Below are 25,627 nucleotides of genomic sequence, written 5' to 3'. Positions count from 1 at the left end.
TCAACTGGGCACTTTTCAACAAGGAGAGGTTGCTTTTTTTCGCCAGTATTTTTGAAAATCATCCCCTCTTTTTGACAAACTAGCCTTAATTTAAACCTACGTCACTTCCGGTTTGGCGATGGACGCAACAGCAAAGACATCACTTTTTTTTTTTTACATTCTTTTCCTCCTTCGTGATACGGGTTCAAGCCTACCTACTACAATTTTTTTTTTTTTGGCCCAACAGACACTTCCAAACACCCAGGCAATGCCTGGCACCGAGGCTAGTTAAAAAATAAAATTGAATTTTTCTGTACAAGTTTTAAAAGTGTGCAAACAATTTTCTTTTAAACTTTATTTTTTTTAATTTTTTTAAAATTTTATTAAATACAATTTGGAAAATTCAATCGAATTACTAAATCATCGTTTTAATCTTTATTTTGTTGATAAAACCAAAAGTGTCATTCACTGCATCCCAAGATAGTAAAAACAATTTTACTCACGCAGCTTAAGTGCAGGATTTCACCAATCATCATATTTGGTTTAACAGCTTTTAGAAATTTACTTGAAAACTAACCTAGCTCTGGCCAAGTCTTTATTAATCCCTTTCTCTCCGGTCGATTTTTATCACTTACTCTCATGTTTTGCTTGTCCTTCCTCTGTAAACTTAGCCTGCTACCGCAACTGTTCTAAGTCTACATACTAACTCAAAAACTCATCGATTCTTTCAATTGGAAATAAAATTAATCATATGACTTTACAATTTTTATGCCATATGAAAACTGGCTCAGTTGTTAGAGAAATCTATTATAATATTTTTTCTTTTTAGATAATTGTTATTTTATCAATTTGCATGAAAAGAGCTGTGTAAAAGATGCTTAAAACTATTATGCAAATACCATCGGTAGTTCAAAAGTTATGAGAATTTTAAGTACCAAAATTTAGTCTTTTCCATGGACATTTTTCTATTGAAAAAGTGGGCTAAATTATGGACCTCTGCATTTCAAGAAATTCAATAATTTCACCACCATTTATTTATTTGTCAAGCTATTCTTATGAAACTTGGTGCTCTTATGTAAAACTGTGTGCTCTTTCTGATTATGCAGTCAAATCTGACATATCTCTTTACCATAAACCATGAATTATAAATTAAGAGGTACAAATTTCAATTTTTTCTTTAACTGGCACATGGTATCATACAATGAGTGTCTACTTATGAACAAAACTAAGTATTATAGTAGTATTTAAATATAGCTTTATTGAGAGTAGGTATTTACCTGCCTCTCTACCAAAGAAGAGCTAAATCTGGGGTGTAGCCATTGAATGCCTCCAGAGCATTCATGGCCGGTATTTATTACTCCCCTCGGAGAAAAGTAAATATTGAGTAGATATGAATTAATCTCAGAAATAAATCGAAGAAAATTTTTCATATAGATTTTGAATTTCGGTAAAAGATGGAAATTCGCATAGTCGACCAGAACTTATGTATTTTGGGACCAGTCCAATTTTCCAATTAAACTCTTGATTTACATTTCTAGCCAAAAATGTACCTCTATTTTCTGAGATGCAGCCATAAATCCTACTCTGCATGACTCCTCGAATGCAGCTTCCACAATACCAGGAATCCTGATAAGCAACAACTATATATTCACTAGTTGATGGTAATTTTTGTCATTTCTATTCTGTTGTTTTACTGAAAATTCCACTATGTAAACAAAGAAATAAAACAGTAAATTTTTACCTTGTTTCCACCTTAACGAATATTGCATTTAAATTTTCTGTAAATAAGTAGTTTTCTGGATATTAAGCAATGTCATTTCTTATGTTATCGCTGGTGGCCATCTTGGTACGCGCTAGTGCAAAAACTCAACTTTGAGAAACTATGCGCAAATGCATGTATCAAGATGGCCAACATAAGAAATGTCATTGCTTAATATCTGAAAAGCTACTTATTTGCGGAAAATTTAAATGCGATAATCGTTTTCAGCATACCCGAAAACCTTAATTAAAAATGTTAAGATGGAAACAAGGTAAAAATTTACCGTTTTATTTCTTTGTTTACATAGTTGAATTGTCATTAAAACAACAGAATAGAAGAGACAAAAAAAAAAAAAAAAAAAAATCAACACTTACATATAAAAAAATGCATCACAATGAAATTCTTTATCGAACGGCCTAATTTTTATGTTTGGAAACCAAATATTTTGTTATTAAAAAGTGATTTTAAAAACAGCGAGTGTGGACACGTGTCAAGGGCTGACATTATTTTAAAACCCTAACCCTTGACACATGTTTTCTTTAAGCATTTATTTCCGTAATACCTAAAAATTAGTTGGTTTGGTAGAGAATTTCATTGTAATGAGTTTGAATTGCCCCCCCCCACACACACACACACTTTTTTTTTAATGATCTCTCTTCCATTATTTTACTGCACCGAGATAAAGTTTGAAAATTTATCTAATATTAAAAAAAAAAAAAAATATATTAATTAAAAGTACAAATTTTTATTTTATAAATAAGATATTTAGTAAATGTGTAGTTTAGTGGCGTAAATTATTTGACAAACAAAAATTTATAAAAACTATTTTATATAAAACACATTTTTAGACCCAAAGTCTGAAATAAAACCAGAAAAGAAAAAATTTCATTTTTATTATTTTTTCATTTTTTATTAAACTAAATGTATGACAATCGAAGCTGCTGTATTGCTTTGAAAATTTGGACTTTCTAAGATTTGACCATTAAAAAACATAACTCTACCTTAAGTCTAAGTAAGAAGTTATAAATGCCATAATAACAGAAATGTATGTACGAAAAGTGTTAAAAAAAAAAAAAAATAGTTTTGGCTTGGTCTTGTTTGGTAATCAAATTTGAAAATAATTTTTTTTAAATTGACAAACTCAGAATAAAAAATGAAACTTTCGTTTTGAAAGCAGAAAAAACAGTTTTCTATTTTTAAGAGAATACAAACAAAACTCGTTAATGCGCTGACTTTAGTCAGCTCAGCGCTGGTCAGCACATTAGCACATAGTGAGCCGTTTTCCCATTAAGTTGATTTGAATTTCTATAAAAGATAACATTTTAAAGAAATTTCAGCACAATTAATAATTATCAAATATTTACATATACATGAAAATAATTCTGAAACTATTATCTACATGAAAATTGATGATATATGCCAATTTATCTTATAAATTTTGAAATATTCTTCAACTTTGCTTGGTTGTAACTGCTTCCTGTGGTCATAAAAATATAAATCAAAGTCTAGTAGAGATGGACTTCTAGGTTTATATAGCCTATAAAATTTCAGCCATATCCAATCAATACCCTGCTCATGTGTATCCAAACGACACGTATGAAACGTAAACATTGAAAAAACAGTTTCCCCTTTTTGCTGTCATCAGTTTTTACCGGTTTTTATCATTTTTAACTTGGAGCATAAAAACATTGAACACATAAAAGCAAAACAAATTAACATCATTGGCATACTTATTCTATTTTCTTTCCATAAATGTAATTCTTTTCAAAATTGACCCATAAATAAAAAAGATATGACTTGTTGAAGCACATTGCTGATGTCCACGAAAATACAGCATATGCTTGTAATGCTAAATAAAGTCGTATTCCTGTCTGTCTGTTCACAACTTGGTTAATATATATACAAAAGGTACACTGCTTCACAAATAAATTTTAATACCTGCATGATATATATATATATATGTTTTATTTTAGTACCATTTTATGTCCTTAGTTACACATGTTTCGGTTACCGAATCGTATTAAACGATCCAGTAATTCAGTAACCGAAATATGTGTAACTAAGCAGATAAAAACGGTAATAAAAAATAGAACATATTTGTTCTGCAATAGGTATTTCGGACGATGTCAAAACATTGTTAATTCACGACTCGCCGATTAGCATAACGGTTAGGAGCCTTGACTGTCGTACAGGCGGTCAGGTTTCAATCCTGGCTTGAGGTAGTTGCCTGTCTAGCCGCACTGACGAGCTGTGAAACAGCGAAATAGTACTGTATGTGGATAGAAATATTATATAAAGTTGATTTATGTAATCTAGTTTTAATTATTATAACTAATATCAGCTGGTTTAAAAAACGAAGTTCCATTTAACCTATGAGTTATTTCCCTTTAAGCTACATTTTATTTCCGTTTGAATTTCATAGACGAAAACGTCTTCATTTTATTCTTCCAAAAATTCAAAATATGGTTAACTTTCAGGAAAATTCTGACAACTTAAGATATTTGGTGTATTTTAAATAGTATGTGACTAAACCATCTGCCCGGCAATGCTTTTTTTTTTTTTTTTTTACCTGGCAATGCCAGGTATATACAGCTAGTGTTAAAATAAAAATTGCAATTTTTTTCTTTTCAAAATATTACGTTTTGAAGTCTATTTGAGCAAAAAAAAAAAAAAAAAAAAAAAAAAAAAGAAAAGAAAAAAAAAAGATATTAAAATGATTAAATGAAAAAAGAAAATCCCATGATGCATTTGATTTGCATCTTTCCAACTCACCTTTGCTAAATTGAGGGGCAACAGGTGGGGAGGTGATTCTTTGGCATCTGACAACATGTTAACATCCTTCACATAATCCAGGTTGATGAATTTCATATCGTTAAGATTGTGGTTACCAGACGAAGACGTAGATTCTAGAGAGCTGAGTCAAGGAATACAAACCCTCCAGGGTAAGCGGAAAACATAACAGCAATAACTCGTTTATAAATTCCTGCTAGAAATTTGGGCACTTGGCAAACATTTTGAAAAGTCCAAACTTTCTGAAATGTAGCAACCCCCTCCCCCACTCCTCATCCATATTTTTCATTCATAATGATTTTTGCAAATTTTATTCAACAAATTTTGGTTAACTAGTAATTAAATTAATTGTATGTTGAAAGGAGGGGGGGTCATATTTACCAACAATTAAACCTAACTATTTGTGGACAAAGTCTAGGAGTCTGAAAATTGAATAATAACTAGGGCTATGACAAGAGAATATTATTGTTTTGGCTCTCAAGTATATATCCAACAGTTAATCAATCGATAACCACATCACTTTATAATAAAAAACATAAGACATTAACTGATATATACTCAAGATTCAAAATAATGAAAAGAATATTCTCTTGTCATAGCCCTAATAATAACTAAAGAAAATTTTAAAAAATTTTTTCCATGATGTATCACTTTAAAAACATTGAATGCTTAATTCTATGACCCCACCCCCACAAAATATTTGCAACAAGTACTCGTCTAGCTACCATAACTGTCAATTTCCATCACTATATCTAAAACTAAACAAAAATTTCATGAGCAAGGTTCCTTTTTTAGATCTGTCTGTGGAACACAATACCGTTGGTCTGCTTCCCAGCTGACTATAACATGGTTGTTTTCAAGTCTAATGTAAATAAGTTGTTGGATCATCCTTTTATATAATTAGACCCTTTACTAATCAAGGTGTTGTCTCAACGTCTACCTAATACTTATCAATCCTTATCCTAGAGCAGCCTTCGGACCTTGATAACTGGTGAGCCCCCAAGTAAAAAAAAAAAAAAGACCACATTAAATTCAAAGAATTTTGCTAAACATGCACATCTACTTTAAATACGAAACATTATCAATAATAATAAAAAAAAAAAAAAATTAAGAAAAAGAGACCAATGACTCACTTTTTACAATTTTAGGAATCAAAGAAGAGTTTGATTTACCAAAAATAAAATGTAACTAGATGGTTCTCAGGAAATAAAAGTACCTCAAAGATCGACTTCAGCAAACTTTAACGAGTAGTACTAAGGTAAATGGCCGAGGTATTAATTTATATATTAATTTATAAGTGTGGTGCTAACCTGAGATTGCCTTTTTTTCGTAAAATAAAAATATGGTTAAGGTAAAGATAAGCTACTGGATTTTAGTTCCAGTTGCTGCATTGTGAACGGTGTAAGTGTCCTCCATCATTCACATGAGAACATTGAATGTTTTTAATTGAATTCTTACTTTAATAAATGTCACTATTCGGGACAAGATCAAAGAGTCGCTTCTGTCCGTGCTGTGACGAACGCGAGCCCGAAACAATCGAGCACGCGTTTTTTAGTTGCAGCCGGATACAGCCCCTATTAAAGTACGTCGAGGGGGTAACAGCTCGCATCGATGCCGAGTGTCTGCTCGATCTCGACGTAGGAACTTTTGTGTACAACATGGAGCCGCCGTTCCCCAGGGAGGAAAGTTTGGTTTTCCTGGCGATCCTAGCAGTAGCGCGCATGACCATTTGGATCGCGCGCCTCAAGTTGGTCCACGAAGGGACATCTGTTCCTGATCGGGATCTGATCGTTTACTTTAAACATTTGCTTAAAGTAAAGATCAGATGCGATTGGAAGAGGTTGCCTAGAGTGGAATTTGACAAGAGGTGGGTGCACAGCACTAGTTTGTGCATCCGTCGAGGAGCCAAGTTTCAATACGTGTTCCCTCCTTAGGCATGGCAGGTTAGCATTATAAGTTCAGTAAAGTAACTCTTGACTGGTGGTACAAATGAGATCCTGTTCCTGATTTTATTTTTTGGTATTAGAGAACCTCTGAGTCTGCCCAAACCCCCTGCTCCTCATCTTTATTTTCTGATGCCCCCGGTCATCCCCCTACTCAGAGGTCACCTTCCTACCCCCTCCATCCGTTGCTTTATTTTCTCCCACCTCCATTAAGGCGACTTCCCCAAACCCCATTAGGGATGCTCTGCTTGTTTTCGGTTCCCCGGAAAACAGTGGGGGATCTAGCCACATAGAATAGTACAGGGGGGTCTTACTAACAACACATTAGTAGTTTTTTCCTTATTTTTGAAATGAACATTTTCATTAGTTTTTTCCCACTCCACGAACATTTTATGCCAATTAATTCAAGAACTCTTTCTAATGAAATCGAACTTTATTTTCTCACACATACACACACACACAAAAAAAAAAAAAAAAATGCACACACAACATACAGAAATGAATATACAAATTGTACATAGTTAAATTTTACATTGAACGCTGGGGTTATTAGTTAGATTAGGATCCACAGAGTGATTGAGGTATTTTGGTAAATGTTGCCAGTCAAGAGTAAGACTTCAAAGTCTCATCTGTTACATAGTCAAAAAGACCCTGTACCCTCCCCCTCCCAACTTCTTGTAGGGCCTTGTGCCTAATTTTGTTGAATTGAATTTTTTGTACGTTTTTTATGTTCAATTTTTTCTTTCTCAATAAAATATATAAACAAGATCAAAGTGTAGTATCTGTTCTTCAGATGCTGCACTTCAATTTCTTGTTCTCTGTCAGTGGAGGAGAAATCCTTCACGACTGAGAAAATTTTTATTTTTGTTCCTTTTCTCCACGTTAAAAAAAACGACCCTGGTGTCTAACTGTCCCGTGGGGAGGCATTGTAAATAGGAACATTAATTAGGTTAGTTTCTACCATCATTTTGTTTTATTTCTTATTTTAAAGTGATTGTCAAAAGTGTTCAAAGACATCGCAGCCATCTTTTTCTTGTTCTCCGGCATCGTTCAACAGTAATCGTTTTTCGAACTGAATAAACATGTTACATTAAATAAAAACACTAAAAACTTATCCAGTTAGTTAGAAAAGTAACTTATCTTGCCTTTGATAAAATTTATTTGTTTATATTTGTTTTTTTGACCATACTTTATATAATTAAATAATTTTTTGTTTGTTTGTCGTAAAACAAGTGTTAAAACTAAACTTGAATAAAATGTTTTATTATTTGATAATACACAAAGTGTTTTTTTTTTTTGTGTTTAAGTCTTTTTTTCTTTTCGTTTCATAATAACACAAGATGCATTAAAACTAAAGTAATAAATATATGGTTTCGTTTTTTTTTTTTTTTGTGCCTTGACTCAGTTCCATAGATGTTCTATAATCACTTCAGGTAGCTGGATTTGGTACTTCTACACTTTATCGCCAAAACTGGAGACGCCATTTTATTTCGTGTACTTGCCGTTAAAATCCAAGGGAGAAATCAGTATTTTAAACTATGGCTATGGAAATAAATAACACAAAAATTAAATTGGAGAACGATTACTTCTGGAAAGAATACATTAACCTAAAATTAAATGAAAAACTTTCCCGTTTTCATCAATTTAATAGAAACATTTTCAATTACACAATCACGGATATATGTTCCCTTTCACTTTTTTTTCATAATTCTTTCCGGAAGTTTATCTAGTTTAATTTTTTTTGTTATTTATTTCTAACTTCGGCCATAGTTTAAAATACTGATTTTTCCCTCTGATTCTAATCGAGAGGTGCTGGAAATAAAATGACGTCTCCAGTTTTGGCGATAAAGTGTAGAAGCACCCTGGATTTTTCCGAGCACTGATCTTGGACATTACCCAGAATAATTAAAGTGACGATTCAGAAGCATGGGTGACCTTAAGTGCGACTATACCGATGTCAGTTGAAAACCTAACCTCGATGTGAAAATGTTCCGATTATCAAACTGGACTTTTCGTTTTAGTTTAAAATAAATCAGGGAAATATATTTAAAATAAATAACGTATTCAAAAGTTTAACATATTTTCTTTCACAAAACAGGAAATCCAGTTTGGTAAATCAAAACATTTTCACATCGAGACTTTCACCTGACACCGGGGTATGGTTGCACTCAAGAGTCGCATATACATCTGAATCGCCGTTAAAGTCACCCATGGCTTTCTAAATAACGTTAATTTAGCACAGATCATAAATCGCAGAAGCCTCTTTTTTTTCTTACATAAATAAATCAGAAATGTAGTTTTCGGGTTTGTATAACTACACACAGATCCGAAAAAGTTCTCAAGAAACAAATGTTATCAAAGGCAAGATAAGTTACTTTTCTACCTAACTGGATAATTTTTTTAGTGTTTTTATTTAATGTAACATGTTTATTCAGCTCGAAAAACAGTGTTTACCAATGTATTGGAAAATTTAAAATGGCGCCAAACTGTTTAACAGGTTAAGTTTGGGGAAAGGAGTTAAAAATAAAAAACTATACAAAATACTGTTAGAAACTCGCTCAATATATGTTACCATGACATAGGCTGACATATTCGGTGGGTTTTTAACAGTATTTTGTATAGTTTTTTAGTTTTAACTCATTTTCCCAAACTTACTGTGTTCAGCAGAATCTGGCGCCATTTTTAATTTTCAAATACCTCGGTAGACACTGTTTTTGAAGCTGAATAAACATGTTATATTAAATAAAAACACTAAAAAAAATATCCAGTTAGGTAGAAAAGTAACTTATCTTACCTTTGATAACATTTATTTGTTGTTTTTGACAACTTTAGAATCTATGTGTATAGTAATATAAACCCTAGTATTTTTTTTAATACTTTTTACAAAGAACAGTTTATAATTAAATTAACGATAATGTTTTACAGTAATCCCCCCTCCCCCCCCCCCCAAAAAAAAAAAATAAACTACCAAAAGTGGATAAGGTTGATAGTGTAAGGCAACTGAACGGAATAGAGTCACGTACAAAAAAAAAAAAACAAAAAAAACTACTTTTGTTTTAACACTTCTTGTGTTAACAAAAAATAAAAAACACTTGTATCATCAAATAAAACAAATAGGATATTTATCTTATTTTATGATACATTATTTATGCAAACATTAGGTGATAAAACTTAGAGACTTAATATAATTTATATAATTAAATTGTTTTTCGTTTGTTTCGTCATAAAAAAAGTGTTAAAACTAAATTATTTTGAATAAAATACGTTTTATTATTTTTCTGAATAAAATATTTGTTTTGTTATTTGATAATACAAATTTTTTTTTCTTTTTTTTATGTTTCATAATAGCACAAGTGTTAAAACTAAAGTAATTTTTTTTAATATAGGGTTTCGTTTTTCGTGTCTCCGTTCCGTTGCTTTACACAAGCAATCTTATCCATTTACGGTAGCTTGAGTTTTTACGAGCACCCATCATGGAAATTAACACTTTTTACTTACTTTCCACCTTAGCAATTACCTTTAAAATTAATTCAATGGATTTTGTTTTGGGGTATGCTGAAAACGAATATAGCATTTAAATTTGTCGCAAAAAATTTACCATCAATTATTGAATCTAGTTTCGAAAATTTTCAAATTTAATTTTAATTGGCTAAGAAATTTAAAGAGAGTTTTCATGATTAAGTTATTTATCTGTGCTTATGCACTTATTGAACCGTGCTGAAATAACGTTTAGAAAGCCATTCTTAACATGAGAGGAGAGTGATTTGTAACTATTCTGTACTTTCACCTAATAATTTAATAAAAAAAGATATTGTAAAACTTTAGAATAAGCTAACATGTTTGCCAGTCGGTTTGCCTTAAACTCCACACTGGACCCTTCCAACCACCCCCTACCTGAATTTCCTATGTGAACAGATGCCATGCTAGACGATCTAAAAATCACCCCTGCTCAGGTGCATACTATCATAAAAAACCTTGACACTTGAAAAGCATGTGGACCTGATCTCATCCCAGCTGTGCTATTAAAAAAGTGCTCAGCCGAAGTAGCTCCAGTTCTCTCCAAACTCTACAACAAATGCTTTAATGAATTTTGCTTTCCGGACTGTTGGAAAACTGCTTCTGTGGTACCAGTATTCAAGAATTCTGGCGAAAGAACTGACCCATTAAATTATCGCTCCATTAGCCTCCTCCCACTTTTTGCCAAAATATTTGAGACCTTAATTAACCATGCTCTAGTCCATCACTTTACAGATGCTAAGCTTCTGACTGACAAACAATATGGATTTAGACAAGCCCGTTCCACACCAGACATCCTAATCTCTGAACGTATATACCATTCACTGGACAAAGCGGGGGAGGGCAGAGCGGTAGCTCTAGATATATCTAAGGCTTTTGACAGGGTATGGCATGAGGGTCTCCTCAGTAAAATCAGATCATACGGTATCACTGGTAGAATACTTAACATAATTAAATCCTTCTTAGATAAGAGAAAAATCCAGGTTGTCCTCGACGGTCGTACATCTAAACAATATGATATAAATGCGGGAGTGCCCCAGGGGTCTATCCTTGGACCTCTACTGTTCCTGATATTCATAAATGACCTCCCCGACAAAATTTCCTCTGATATGGGTATATATGCTGATGACACCACACTATAACAGGCACAACAGGAAAACCAATGAACACATATCTAAAGAAATGGCAGAAACACTAGAGGATGACCTCCAATCTGTAGTGGAATGGGGACAAAAATGGATGGTCACGTTCAATGCCGCCAAGACTAAACTAGTTTCATTCAATAATTACAAGAAACCTTCTCTACCACCTATAGCAATGGCCAACGACTCTTTATCAGAGAGTATGTCTTTCAAGCTCCTTGGCCTAACGTTCACAGGAAACATGAGTTGGAACAATTACATCGAGGGCATTGCCAGGGCAGCTGCAAGGAAGGTGGGCTCTCTCTACCGTGCTAGAAAACTACTAACACCCGAAAATATCCTGTACCTCTATAAGGCAACCATTCGCCCATGTATGGAATATTGCTGTCATATTTGGGCTGGTGCATCGGCTACTAGTCTCTCGCTCCTTGACAAGGTTCAAAAGAGAATCGCAAATCTGATAGGCCCTGAACTGACATCTAAGCTTCAGCCTTTGTCCCATCAACGAAACGTTTCATCCCTCTGCCTGTTCTACAAGTATTTTAATGGTGAATGCTCTGACGAACTGCAAGCACTTGTGCCCCCACGACGTGAACACCTCGACAGACCCGACAGGTTGCAAAATCCCACCCCCACACTTTAGAGATCCCTTGATGTAAAAGATCTTTCTACTCCAGTAGTTTCTTGCCCAGAACCGCTAGACTTTGGAATTCCATTCCAGCCCCTGCTTCCCCACCTGTACTGACGTGCAGAAGCTCAAATGCAATGTGAACCAACATCTTGCTGCCCAAATCCCTACATAGTACCCCAGTAGTTGTTGCCCCCTACACCAAAGTGACAATGTGCCTTGTTTGGGGTGAAAATGATGTAATAATAAAAAAAAAAAGAAAGAATACTATTTAAAAATAGCGAGGTTTAATATGTGCACATGCACAAGTATCTTTACTTCTTCCACAGATGTGGCAAGAGTCAGATAATGGGATTTAACAGCCAGAGTCCTGGAAGAGAACACTCTGGCCGGTATTTGTGCACTTTTGTCACCGTGCTGGATTGCTGGAATAATATCGTTATTATTTCGAAAGCCATTCTTAACATGGGAAGGGGAGGGTGTTTTGTAAGTATTCTGTGCTTCCACCTAACAATTTAATAAAAAAAAAAAGGGGGGGTGCTAGTGCACTCATTGATCCGCATTATTTTTTCACGTTTAAAGTTTTGTGACATCTGCTAGGTGTGTCAGAAATTTCGTGAAAATAGTGAATAATTCCACCCCATCTTTCCAAGCTTATAACTCCTCGAAAAATGTAATTCAAGCCTTAATTTTTTTTTTTTTTTCCAATTAAAGGAGCAAGGACCAAGGTTTCATTAAAAAAAAAAAAAAAAAAGTGGTTTTGTTTTTAAAAAGGTTTTAAACTTCGGACTTTACAGGCAAATTTCTAAAAAACAGTTTTTTTTTTGTTTTAAATTTGAATATATTATTTATTGACCTTTTCTCTTCAATTTGCGATATATAAGACTTTGGTACATAAATTAATTATTTACTTTTAATAGACATTTCAAAATGGGAGGCATGAATTCCTCGAAAAATGTAATTCAAGCCCTAATTTTTTTTTCAATTAAAGGAGCAAGGACACAGGTTCCATTAAAAAAAAAAAAAAACGTGGTTTAAAAAAAAAAAAAAGGTTTTAAACTTCAAACTTTACAGGTAAAATTCTAAAAAACACTACGTTTTTTTTGTTTTAAATTTGAATATATTATTTATTGATCTTTTCTCTTCAATTTGTGAGTAAATTAATTATTTACTTTTTAATAGAAACTTGAAAATGGGGGGGGGCGTGAATTTAAAAAAAAAAAAACGTTTGTCTAAAATATTATATTCGGTTTATTGGAAAGAACATAAAATTTCACATTGCCCTTGAAAATATCGTAAAAATAGAATCAATTGATAGATTTTTAAAGTTTACAAATTGAAAAATATTGAGTTCGGAAAATTCATTAGTGTTTAAAAAAAAAAAAAAAATATTTATTACTTTTAAAACAACTTTAATAGTTTATTTTGGAAGTATAATCCATAAAGAAAATAAATAACCCACTTTTAACAGAGAAATTACGAGATTTTTATATTTTATTCGCAGTTTCGTGTTAGATGTGTCAAAAATTCCTACAAAAATTCTGATACACCTAGACATCTGCTGGTTGAAAAAGTTGTCAAAAAACAAATATATAACAAATGTTATAACATTTATTTGTTATATATTTGTTTTTTGACAACTTTTTCGAATCTATGTGTACAGTAATACAAACCTCATCTGCTTTTATTAAATCGTAAGCACAAAACACCAGGTATTTTTTTACGACCTGTCCCATGTTAAGAACGGCTTTCGGAATAAACACCCTCCCCATGTTAAGAACGGCTTTCGAAGTTTTTTTGGCGGGGGGGGGTATTCCGAAAGCCGTTTTTAACATGGGGAGGTTGGGATGTTTATACTACGTTGGGGCACGTCATAAACATTTACCAAACACCCTCCCTTCCTTATGTTAACGTTATTATTTCAGCACGGTTCAATAAGTGCACTGCAGTAGTGCACTGACTGCACTGCACCACTGCACTAGTACAAAGCAAGACATCGTGAAGCTTGAATTTAACCTGAACTATTTAAAAATAGCGCGGTGGCACAAGTGCAAAAAAAACAAAAATGCCTGTGCAACCCCGTCGACATTCCTCGATAGAGGTGCCTTATGCGATTAGCAATAACGTAATCCCTTCTCGAAGAGGGAGACAGGCCTGGGAATGTGGACCGGGACCGCCTAGAACTGCACAGAGCACCAGCAATATACTAAAGCCAGCAGGGGGAAATATGCAATTTTCAGAAATGGCATAAACTGTTGGTGTTAAGGCCGACAGTAAAAATGCATCTATATTTTGGATTTCCAAAAGCTAAATAAAATAAAAAAATAAATAAATAAAAATAAAATAAATTATTTTAACTATTATTAAAATATTAACAAAGCTGACCTGTTTATGGAGAAACCGAAATGCATTCTGTATTTTGTAATTATTTTTCAAGTAGATTTTTTATCTCTTAATTTACGCTATTGAATTTTTTATTTCAATTAGAAAAAAATATATAAGTCACGTACCACGTAGAGGCGAGAAAAGACAAGTGGTCACAAAAAACACATGGAATAAAATATTAATGACAATGTTGATTTTAAAGTTAAAACATTTTTTTTAATTAAGATTTAAGATAAACATTTACGGTAATCAAATCGTTTTTTGGATTTATCTTTTTTTTTTTTTTTTTTTTTTTTTTTTTTAAAAAAAGTGGTTCAGGACATTTTTTTTTTTAACGAATCAGCTGACCTGACTAAAGGAACAAAAATGTGATTTCTTTCCAGTTTCGGAATTTGTTTAAGCGAATTGACGGTACTGATGCAGAATACGGACCGTACTGAAATAATGACGTTATGAAGAGCGTTTTCTAACTATTCTATACTTTCATCTAACAATTTCATAAATAGATATCGTAACAGTTGAATTAAAAAAAAAAAAAAAAAAAGCACAGTCCGTATTCTGCACAAGTATCAAATAGACATTGTTTATTGTATTATTCGGAGTTTCTCCTTTTAGCTTAATTGTTATGTTGTGATTTAAAAACCAAACGATTATTAGTCGGGTTTTTAAATCGAGACAGGTTCCTAAGGTTTTAGGCTCCGACATAACCTCTGACCTTCTGGTCCAAGAATCAAAATTCTTTTAGCATTTGGAAAAAAAAAAGTCTTCTTAGGACATTTGGTAATGAAAAATGAAAAAATACAAAATATTTCGAAAATAGGTTATTTTCTTTTTATCTAGTATTTTTTTTTTTTGTACATATATTTCTATTTTTAGACGTTTAGTTTTATTAGTTTAAAATAACCCACAAGTGTCACTTGCCAGTACGCTCATTTAATTTATTACTTAAAATTTAGTTTAATAAAATAAATATGAATTTAACATAAAAATTTTGAAAACAATTGTAATTTGAGTAGTTTTTTTTTTCTAACATACAAGTGTACTGTACAGTTTTAACGTGTAAACTTTAATGTATTATTATCATTAAAATCTATTTTTAAATTCTAGGAACCAATAAAATAAAAACAAAACTTGTGAAAAAAAAAAAAAAAATTTTTTTCTTCATGCAAAATAAATGACATCTGAAAACACCATGTGCGTTATTAACCTTATCCGAAACCTCATGGGGGATCAATTTTCGTAAGAGAAACCATTAAAGACTGATCCCCCACTTTGTGTCCACTTCGCATACACCAATTTCTCAGACCGGCTCGGTTTTAAATAAAAACGCGATAAATCAAATGTACCATGCTATCTGGAGATTATTTCACCCAGATTGAACCAAAGGATACTAATAATTAATAATTTTGTGCCAATGTCGAAAGCCGCGACTTCACCTTCCATCTTCTCATTATAAAGTGTCGTACAAGAAATTCGGCTGCCAACAATGAAATAGTCGCTTTCCGCCATGTTTGGATACAACTTCATTTTTCACTAAGGTGAAAACGATTTCACGCAGCAAATACTGAAATGCATTTTAATTCGCCAAAATGCAAAATAATTCAACATTCGTTTTAAAAAATTGCAAATATATAAAATATCTTTATATTTTTTTCAATCATAAAAAATTATTCAAGAATTTTAATATTAAAATCTAACATTTAAAGAACGGAAATTTTAAAATACATTTTAAGTGTAGGTTACAATTATCGGCAGTTCATACGAGAGGCTACGAACGTCGACGCGTGGGTTATTTTTTGTGATTATTATTTAATTTCAAGTCTGCAGAAGTACATCGGACAGAATTATAATATATAGTAAGTTACCGTATTATTTTTTATGTTTATTATAATATACCAATGTTTTTAAGAATAGCTTGAAGATGAAAAAAAATAGTTAATTACTTCGCCTTTGCGCTACCTTACAATTCGATAAACATACACTGTTGACTTCCTTTTATAACACACAATACCGCTTTCGTTATTTTGAGAAATGTTTTCTAATAACTTGAATATTTTCAACTTATAAGGAATTTAAATTGGCCACATTAGAGCCATGAATAATTTTTATTACTAATAATTAGAAACAATACTATTTTTTCTTTCATCCCCCACCCCTCCGATAGGAAAGAATGAATTGCGAACATGTGGTTTTCTGATTCTGAAACCCATGTGGTTGCAGTTTATAAATACAAAACATGGACTTTGCTTAGCGTATTCTCATTATAACCCGACCAAGGGTGAATCATTTCGAGAAACTGCTCTGAGTGCTTGCGTGTCATTTAGTCAAGAGTCCAACCCAACGGAGGATTACCTTTTTTTTTTAAAAAGGTACGTATTACGGTTTAAAAAAAAGAAATATATTACCTTTTATACTTAGGACCGGTATCTTAATAGACATAACTGAAACCTATATTTAAGAGATATATATAACTTATATTACTGCCATTTGTAAAGATGTTAGTAGGGTTATTTTATTTTTACTTACTTTATAACTTTTTTTTTTTTTTTCTCTCGTGTTCACTTCTGTTTTATTTTAAAAGTTCGTAAATACGTATTTTGGGGGAGGGACAAAATAACCCCTCTCTTTATAACGCATCAATCCGTGTATTATTTATTTATATATATATATATATATATATATATATATATATATATTTATTTATTTATTACGCACATTGTTTTAATTTTTTTATTTGTTTTTTGTTTGTTTACATTTATCTAAATTTGCATAAAAACGCTATACAGCTTATTACATAGCTAAAGATTGGATAAAATAGATTAACCGATTTTAGATTTATTATTATTATTACTACTACTACGACCACTATTATTATTTTTCCCATAAAGCCATTGTCGTAGGAAAGTTACTCATATAAACCAACCCACTCAAACCCGGTCCTTCTAAACAGGAAGGATAACACTTTACACACACATACAAACAAAAACATTAAATTATTTTTATTTAATAATTAATATTTTCTTTCTCTTTTTTTTTTTTTTTTAATTTTATTTTTAACAAACCATGTCGCTGCCCGTCGCCGCTTTGCCTTCTTCCAGCAGCTCGAATTATTACCTGAGTTCTTCCTCGTCGGGATCTACGATGGCCAACAACAGTTCGTGCGCTACCGTGACAACGACCGGTGCGCACTTCGGAACCTGTATACCTCAGCGGGTGTTCGTCGGAGGCATACCCCGCGACACCACCGAGCTCGAACTAAAGACTTTCTTCACCACATACGGCACCGTGAAGGACTCCAAGATAATCATGGACAAAGCAGGTGGCTCTCGCGGTTACGCTTTCATTACTTTCGAGAAGCAGGACGAGGCCGAGCGGCTCCTCTCCAAGGACAGCGAACCGATATTCTTCCGTAACCGGCGGTTGAACATCGGACCGGCCGTCAAGCGACATCTTACACCCCAGAACACTGTGACTGCCGACCCAAGAGAAAACACACCATTGTACTATGGTAACAGCTTAAGTTATGCCTACCAAAACGGGATGCCTTTGATTCACACATCTAATGAGGAAGCCTTAAACTACGGACTATCCGCTCATGGCCAAGCCTCTAACTATCCTGCCGGCGCGGTTGTCCTCCCTCAACACCAAGCCGCCTATCTAAGCCCAGCTGCTTACTATAATCCTCTTGGGGCGACGCAATGGCTACAACCAGCTAGTCATTGGGGTTTAGGTTCAGCGGCAGCATCTCCCCAGTATATAGCTGGTAACCCGACTTACTATTTCGCCAACTACCCGAGTATCCAGTATGCCCCCGAGATCGTGTACGCGCAATCTGCTGGACACCCTTACAGTGTAGAGCCGTCGTCGTACATGGAGAACTACCAGATTGAAGCTCCGAGCGAAAATCTGGATACCCCTAATGGTGCCCCCGAGATGGGTGGCGAGTATCTCCAAGCCCAGAGCCCTCCTCTGCAGGGCAAGGCTACCCTAATTGCTTATCCCCGCTGCAGTCCAATGGCCATAAGCGCACATCACCAACAACATTACCAGAACTTGCTCTTGAAACAACAGAAGAAAAGCCTTGCCCTCCTCCCTTCGGCCCAACAAACATATCTACAGAAAACCTATTCAGACTCTGAAAGCATTGGTAACATGATTCTCACACCACCCCCAACCCCAGGCACAAAGTAATACGGTTCTATACTAAACTCTAAGGACAACAATATCTCTTTCACATTCCATGAACTCTAATACTGACCACTTTCATTCATATCTTGTTAGGAAAAAGACAAACAGAAGCAATATACGTAAAACCTAGACAAAACTTAACTCGCTTCACTTAAAACTTCGTCCATGGCCCGTTTAGATATTTTCTTTAACGTGAAATCATTTTTCTAGTTAGGTTCGTCCCCCTTTCCCTGTGATCTGCCTATCGAAAAAAAAAAAATTAAAGAATATTAAAGTTATGAAGAAAAATAAATTAAATTAAAATGTAAAATCGAGGAAATGGAAATTTAAAGGACTCTCTAGAAAATAAAATATCCCCCAAAGAAAAACTAGTTATTTGTATCAAGAAAATAAAATATATTACCATCTTTTTGATTCTACGTGTTGATTTCTTCGGGAGGAATTTTAACTTACCTGTACATTTCTTTTACAAAGTTTTTTTTTTTTTTTGTCAAAATACCAGTTGTGGGACACATTCTTGAAACTGAATGAATTTGTGTTCCGGGGGATTTCAGTGGATGTTCGTTTACATTGATCTCTTAAACTAACGCATTCCAGGTTAGAACCTTACGTACTTGCATGTCATGGCGAAATTAAGATTAGAAAATGAAATTCTACCCGTGCACCGACCGATCCCTAGATGTCGGAAAGCGGGTTTGTATTACTGTACACATAGATTCGAAAAAGCTGTCAAAAAAAAAATATATAACAAATAAATGTTATCAAAGGCAAGATAAGTTACTTTTCTACCAAACTGGATATATTTTTCGTGTTTTTATTCAATTTAACATGTTTATTCAGCTCAAAAAGCATACAGTGTTTACCGATGTATTGGAACATTCAAGATGGCGTCTTATTCTCTTAACACTGTAAGTGTGGGAAAAGATGTTATAAATAAAAAACCGGATAAAATACTGTTAAAAATTCGCTCAATATATGTTACCGTGACATAGGTTGACATATATTCGGCACGTTTTTAATAGTATTTTGTATAGTTTTTTTATTTATAACAACTTTTTCCATACTTACGGTGTGAGACGCCATCTTGAATTTTCGAATACATCCGTAAACAATGTTTTTCGAGCTGAAAAAATGTTACATTGAATAAAAACACAAATGTATCCAGTTTGGTAGAAAAGTAACTTATCTTGCCTTTGATAACATTTATTTGTTATATATTTGTTTTTTGCCAACTTTTTCGAATCTGTACAGTAATACAAACCCCGGAAAGCCTACTCAAATAATTTCTTTTAGACTTTGGAATTCCCCCTCGGGTTCCTGGTTTCCTAACTGTACTGACATGCAAAAATTCAAGTGTAATGTAAATAAACATCTCGCTGTTCAACTCCCTACATAGCATCCCTGCAAATGTGGTCCCAAATAGTAACCCCTTACGTCTATGATACACTATGCCTTTTTTTATGCGGGGAAAGCTGTGCGACTAATTCAGTATAACATGTTTGCTTATCTCCCTTGACTTAAATTACCAGTCCGATTTTTTAAACCACTTGTGGATAATTCTTTTTAAAACGTAGCATATCTATTGGATTTTTATAGACTTCTGGAATTTATACTTGAATCATGAATGACACGTAAGTATGAAATGTTTCACCTGAAATGCGTTAGTTTCAGTATTTATGAAGACAGTTCCTGTTTTAAAAGTTGCAATAAACATGTAAACTGGTTGGTACTAGTGCAGAGAGTGATCCGGTAGGTGTGTCAGAAATTTCGTGAAAATAATAATTCCACCCCATCTTTCCAAGCTTATAACTCCTCGAAAAATGTAATTCAAGCCCTAATTTTTTATTTTCAATTAAAGTAGCAAGGACAAAGGTCTTATTAAAAAAAAAAGTTTTTTTGTTTTTTTTTTTTTATTTAAGGTTTTAAACTTCGGACTTTTTTACATGTAAATTTCTAAAAGAAAAAAACGGATTTTTTTTGTTTTAAATTTGAATATATTTATTGACCTTTTCTCTTCAATTTGTGATATATAAAACTATTCAACATAAATTATTTACTTTTTAAGAGAAACTTGAAAATGTGTGACACTTACACAAATGGGGGGGGCGTGAATTTAAAAAAAAGTTTGTCTAAAATATATTCGGTTTATTGGAAAGAACATAAAATTTCACATTGACCCTGAAAATATCGTAAAAATAGAATCAATAGAAAAATTTTGATAGATTTTTAAAGTTTAAAAATTGAAAAATATTGAGTTCGGAAAATTCATTACTGTTTAAAAAAAATATATATTTCTATTACTTTTAAAACAACTGTAATAGTTTATTTTGGAAGTATAATCCATAAAGAAAATAAATAACCCACTTTTAACAGAAATTACGAGATTTTTATATTTTATTCGCAGTTTCGTGTTAGGGGTGTCAAAAATTCCTACAAAAATTCTAATACAGCTAGTGTTACTGTCTGTCCACCCAGTTACGGAAGCACATGTATATAATGGCACCCTTGAAATAAAAATATTTTTGTTAATATTTTAATTTTAAACTTTTTTATTTTTATTTAATTTTTTTTTTTTTTTTTTTTTTTTTTTTTTTTTTTTTTTTTTTTTTTTTTTTTTTGTAAGCATAAACTAAATGTTTTTGAATTTAGGAAAACTCGTCTCCGGAAAACTGGTCCCCTTTCGCTAGGTAGGAAAACTGGTCCCTTATTGAATAAATGTCGATTGAAAACACATTTAATGATCGTTCTTGAAGGAGATATTGTTTTTTAAAATAGACTATAGCCCCCATAATATTTAAAAAAAAAAAATTTTTTACTTGTTTAATGTGTTTTTTTTTTTTTTTTTTTTAATAAAATCAATTTTCTAAGTGTTCGTTTTCTACCTAACTGGTTAAGTTCTTAGTGGTTTCACTTATTTTAAAGCGGTTAGTATGTTCATAAACGAGACCGTTTTTTTTTTGTTTTTTTTTATATTAATATAAAAAGAATTTATGAGTTTGTATTACTGTACACATAGATTCGAAAAAGTTGTCAAAAAACAAATATATAACAAATAAATGTTATCAAAGGCAAGATAAATTACTTTTCTACCAAACTGGATATAATTTTCGTGTTTTTATTCAATTTAACATGTTTATTCAGCTCGAAAAGCATACAGTGTTTACCGATGTATTGGAAAATTTAAAATGGCGACCGACTCTCTCTTTAACACGGTAAGTTCGGAAAAAGGTGTAATAAAAATAAACTAGACAAAATACTGTTAGAAATTTGCTCAATATATGTTACCGTGACATAACTTTACATATATTCGGTTGTTTTTTAATAGCATTTTCTCTAGTTTATTATTTATAACACCTTTTACCGAACTTACCGTGTTAAAGAGTCGACCGCAAACACTGTATGCTTTTTGAGCTGAATAAACATGTTAAATTGAATGAAAACACGAAAATTATATCCAGTTTGGTAGAAAAGTAATTTATCTTGCTTTTGATAACATTTATCTGTTATATATTTGTTTTTTGACAACTTTTTCGAATCTGTGTACAGTAATACAAACCCGAAAATTGATTAATAAATTTATTTAGTGATTACTTTTTCTCTTAATGATTGATTTTAGAATTTTGAAGTAAAAATTTTAAAAAAATTAAAAATTAGTTAACGAGAGATTGTTAGCACATGGCATCCCTCGCGCCAAAAAAATATTTCGTTTTTAATTTATTAGTTAATTTTTGCAAAATTTGACAGGACGACAATAAATGTTGATAATTGATAAAATTATAATTTTAAATAACGCATGGTCGCATCATGAGTGCATTTTGTATGAGAGAAAACAAAAACATAACAAAAAACTATCATAATTAAAAAACCAAAACAAAAAGCAACGAAAAATCGAATCGCTGCCTATTTTTAAATTTTTTGGTTTTGTTTTTAATTATTGTTTTTATGACTCCAAAAAACATTAAAATAAGAACAAAAAAAAATTTGTAATCAACTTTGTATGAACATAATAAACGCTTTAATATAAGTGAAACCACTAAGAACTTAGCCAGTTAGGTAGAAAAAGGACACTTAGAAAATCGATTTCATTTAAAAAAAAAAAAAAAAAAAAAAAAAAATTAAACAAGTAAAAATATTTTTTAAAAATATTAGGAGGGGCTATTTTAAAAAAATAATATCTCCTTCAAGAATGATCATAAAATGTGTTTTCAATCGATAATGCAATAAGGGACCAGTTTTCCTATCTAGCGAAAGGGGACCAGTTTTCCGGAACGAGTTTTCCGGGCACCGTTTTTGATATATTTTTCTTTTAAACATTTATGGGTACAACCGTTTTTCCGCGAGTAATTTTTACGCTCTTATAAAAAATCAACGCTTTTTATCTTTTTTATGGACCACCCCCCGCCTTTTTTTTTTTATTTTTCTGCACTTATTTTACCTTTTCCGCGAGTATTTATATATTTGAAAAAGGATAATCTTACTTGAAACTATTAAAAAAATAGCGCGGTAGTAAGCGCATAAGCAAACTTTTCAAAAAGAAATATTTAGTTTATGCTTGCAAACAAAAAAAAAACGTAAATATGTTTGAAAATAAACAAGCAACAACACGTTAATGTTTGCAAAAAAAAAACAAAAAAAAAAAAACAACGTAAATATGTTTGCAAAAAATCGTTTAAAATTAAAGTATAACAAAAACATTTATTTTTATTTCAAGGTTGCCATTATATACATTTTGTGCTTCCATAACTGGGTGGACAGACAGTAACGCCACCTATAGTCAAACGGAGGAAACAGGCTCTCTTTCTTCACGATTACCATGCATAAATACCGAGTAACAAATGTTACTTACATTGGGTGGATTCCCATCAGTATTTTGCTTAATTTCCGATTTGAGAAAGTATCGAGACTTACCAAGATGGTACTTGTACAGTTTAATGAAGTTCTCCGAAAAAAAAAAAAAGAATTCACTTAAGTAATTTTTACAGTGAAAAAACAATTTGATACCAATCAAAAGGTAGCCATGTTTCGATTTTTTAAGAAAAGCTATTTAAGATGAGGAGGGAGGGGGGTCGGCGCTTTAGACTGAGTTATCTCCCCTTGGCGTGTTCTAAAAATTCAAACATGGCTACCTTCAACGCACTGTCATAAAAACGTTATTGGGAGGGGGGGTCGCAGTGGAAAAAAAAAAAAAAGAAATAGTCGATCAAATTAATTATTTTTATTTATTTTTTTTTTCTCCTCGGAGAACTTCAGTTCAAAACTGTTACGTACAATATAACTTTTTCGATATTTTCATTTTTTTTAATGTATTAAACTGTACAAGTACCCTAAAGATGACTGCCTCGAGAACAAGAAAAAGAATAGCGGCCATGATGAGCCTCATGGCGTGCCCGGAAAACTCGTCTCCGGAAAACTGAGTGGTCCCCTTTCGCTAGATAGGAAAACTGGTCCCTTATTGAATAAATATCGATTGAAAACACATTTTATGATCATTCTTGAAGGAGATATTATCTTTTAAAATAGACTATAGCCCCCCCTAATATTTTTTAAATATTTTTACTTGTTTAATTATTTTATTTATTTATTTTTTTTTAAATAAAATCGATTTTCCAAGTGTCCGTTTTCTACCTAACTGGCTAAGTTCTTAGTGGTTTCACTTATATTAAAGCGTTTATTATGTTCATACAAATTAATTACAATTTTTTTTTTGTTCTTATTTTAACGATGTTTTTTGGAGTCATAAAAACAAAAACAAAAAATTTAAAAATAGGCAGCTGGCAGCGATTCGATTTTTCGTTGCTTTTTGTTTTGTTTTTTTAATTATGATAGTTTGGGTTTGTATTACTGTACACATAGATTCGAAAAAGTTGTCAAAAAACAAATATATAACAAATAAATGTTATCAAAGGCAAGATAAGTTACTTTTCTACCAAACTGGATATATTTTTTTGTGTTTTTATTCAATGTAACATATTTATTCAGCTCGAAAACCATACAGTGTTTACCGATGTATTCGAAAATTCAAGATGGCGTCTCTCACACCCTCTTTAACACCGTAAGTTTGGAAAAAGGTGTTATAAATAAAAAACTATACAAAATACTATTAAAAACCCGCCGAATATATGTTAACCTATGTCACGGTAACATATATTGAGCGAGTTTTTAACAGTATTTTATCCGGTTTTTTATTTATAACATCTTTTCCCACACTTACAGTGTTAAGAGAATCAGACGCCATCTTGAATTTTCGAATACATCGGTAAACACTGTATGGTTTTCGAGCTGAATAAACATGTTACATTGAATAAAAACACGAAAATTATATCCAGTTTGGTAGAAAAGTAACTTATCTTGCCTTTGATAACATTTATTTGTTATATATTTGTTTTTTGACAACTTTTTCGAATCTGTGTGTACAGTAATACAAACCCTGTTTTTTTCGCTGTAAAAATAAAATAAAATTTTTAAAAATTGATGAAATTAAGTGAAATTTTTCGGAGAATTTCGTTCCATAACGGATACGTGCAATATAACTTTTTTTTTTTTTTTTAAATGTTTGGACTAAACTGTACAAGTACCGAAAATAAAATATAAAAACATGAAACAGATTGTTTTTTAGAATTTTTTTTTTTTTTTTTTTATAAGGTTCTAAAATGTAAGAAAACAATTTTAAAAAACAGGTTTAAGAATTTTTTTTTTTTTTTTTTTTTTTTTTTTTTTTTTTTTACTGAAAGATTGTATAAAAATATAATTTTAATTTGCACTTTGAAAAGGAAGAGTTATCGACCCCTGACAAGTGACATCTGTCGGCTGTTCTTGAAACTAAAATAAACATTCGTCTCGTCAAACTCCGGAAAATTTTCGCGATCTTGTTCTAAATTAACAACTAGGCACTACTTGTTTCAAACTTTAAAAAAAAAAAACTGCTTAAAATAAGTAAACACTAAAAACTTATCCAAGTAGACAGAAGAGTAACTTATCTTGCCTTTGGTAACATTTATGCTCGGAGATTTTTTTTTTAACCGTTTTCTTTTCTGGGGCCGGGTACAAAGATAACGCCATGATATTCTCTCCTTTGAAGTCCCGATAACAGCTCAAAGAGTCACAAAAATAAAGAGTTTGTATTACTGTACACATAGATTCGAAAAAGTTGTTAAAAACAAATATATAACAAATAAATGTTATCAAAGACAAGATAAGTTACTTTTCTACCTAACCGGGTAATTTTTTAGTGTTTTTATTTAATGTAACATGTTTATTTAGCTCGAAAAACATAGTGTTTAGCGATGTACTCGAAAAT

The 25,627-nt window shown here is 32.0% G+C and overlaps 2 protein-coding genes across 5 annotated transcripts in view; one reads left to right on the top strand and one right to left on the bottom strand.

The window, feature by feature from the left end:
• The window catches only part of LOC145263760 (protein LSM12 homolog A-like), a 40,698-nt gene extending 24,885 nt beyond the window's left edge, over positions 1-15,813 (bottom strand). Inside the window, exons 1-2 of the mRNA XM_080120792.1 lie at positions 15,534-15,813; positions 4,511-4,644 (exon numbers count right to left, since the gene is read on the bottom strand). Of these exons, the coding sequence (XP_079976918.1) occupies positions 4,511-4,644; positions 15,534-15,669 (270 nt within the window). The 5' untranslated portion in view covers positions 15,670-15,813. The remainder of the gene's footprint in view (positions 1-4,510; positions 4,645-15,533) is intronic.
• Positions 15,814-15,885: 72 nt separating this feature from the next.
• LOC145263758 (protein boule-like) lies at positions 15,886-18,737 on the top strand. Of its 4 annotated transcripts, none has more exons than XM_080120789.1 (2): positions 15,886-15,998; positions 17,241-18,737. In XM_080120789.1, the coding sequence occupies exon 2, from the start codon at positions 17,284-17,286 to the stop codon at positions 18,331-18,333; it is 1,050 nt and encodes a 349-aa protein (XP_079976915.1). In that variant the 5' UTR covers positions 15,886-15,998; positions 17,241-17,283; the 3' UTR covers positions 18,334-18,737. The 4 variants fall into 4 exon arrangements, with proteins under 4 accessions (XP_079976915.1, XP_079976916.1, XP_079976913.1 ...); XM_080120790.1 differs by having other exon boundaries at positions 15,975-15,998; positions 17,244-18,737; XM_080120787.1 differs by lacking the exon at positions 15,886-15,998 and adding an exon at positions 16,096-16,511.
• Positions 18,738-25,627: the final 6,890 nt, after the last annotated feature.

The sequence above is a fragment of the Euprymna scolopes genome, chromosome 39, assembly GCF_053919585.1.
Source record: "Euprymna scolopes isolate OS-2025 chromosome 39, ASM5391958v1, whole genome shotgun sequence".
NCBI classification, from domain to species: domain Eukaryota; kingdom Metazoa; phylum Mollusca; class Cephalopoda; order Sepiida; family Sepiolidae; genus Euprymna; species Euprymna scolopes.
The sequence above is the reverse complement of the archived record's forward strand: the minus strand, read 5'-3'. Positions and strand labels throughout refer to the sequence as shown.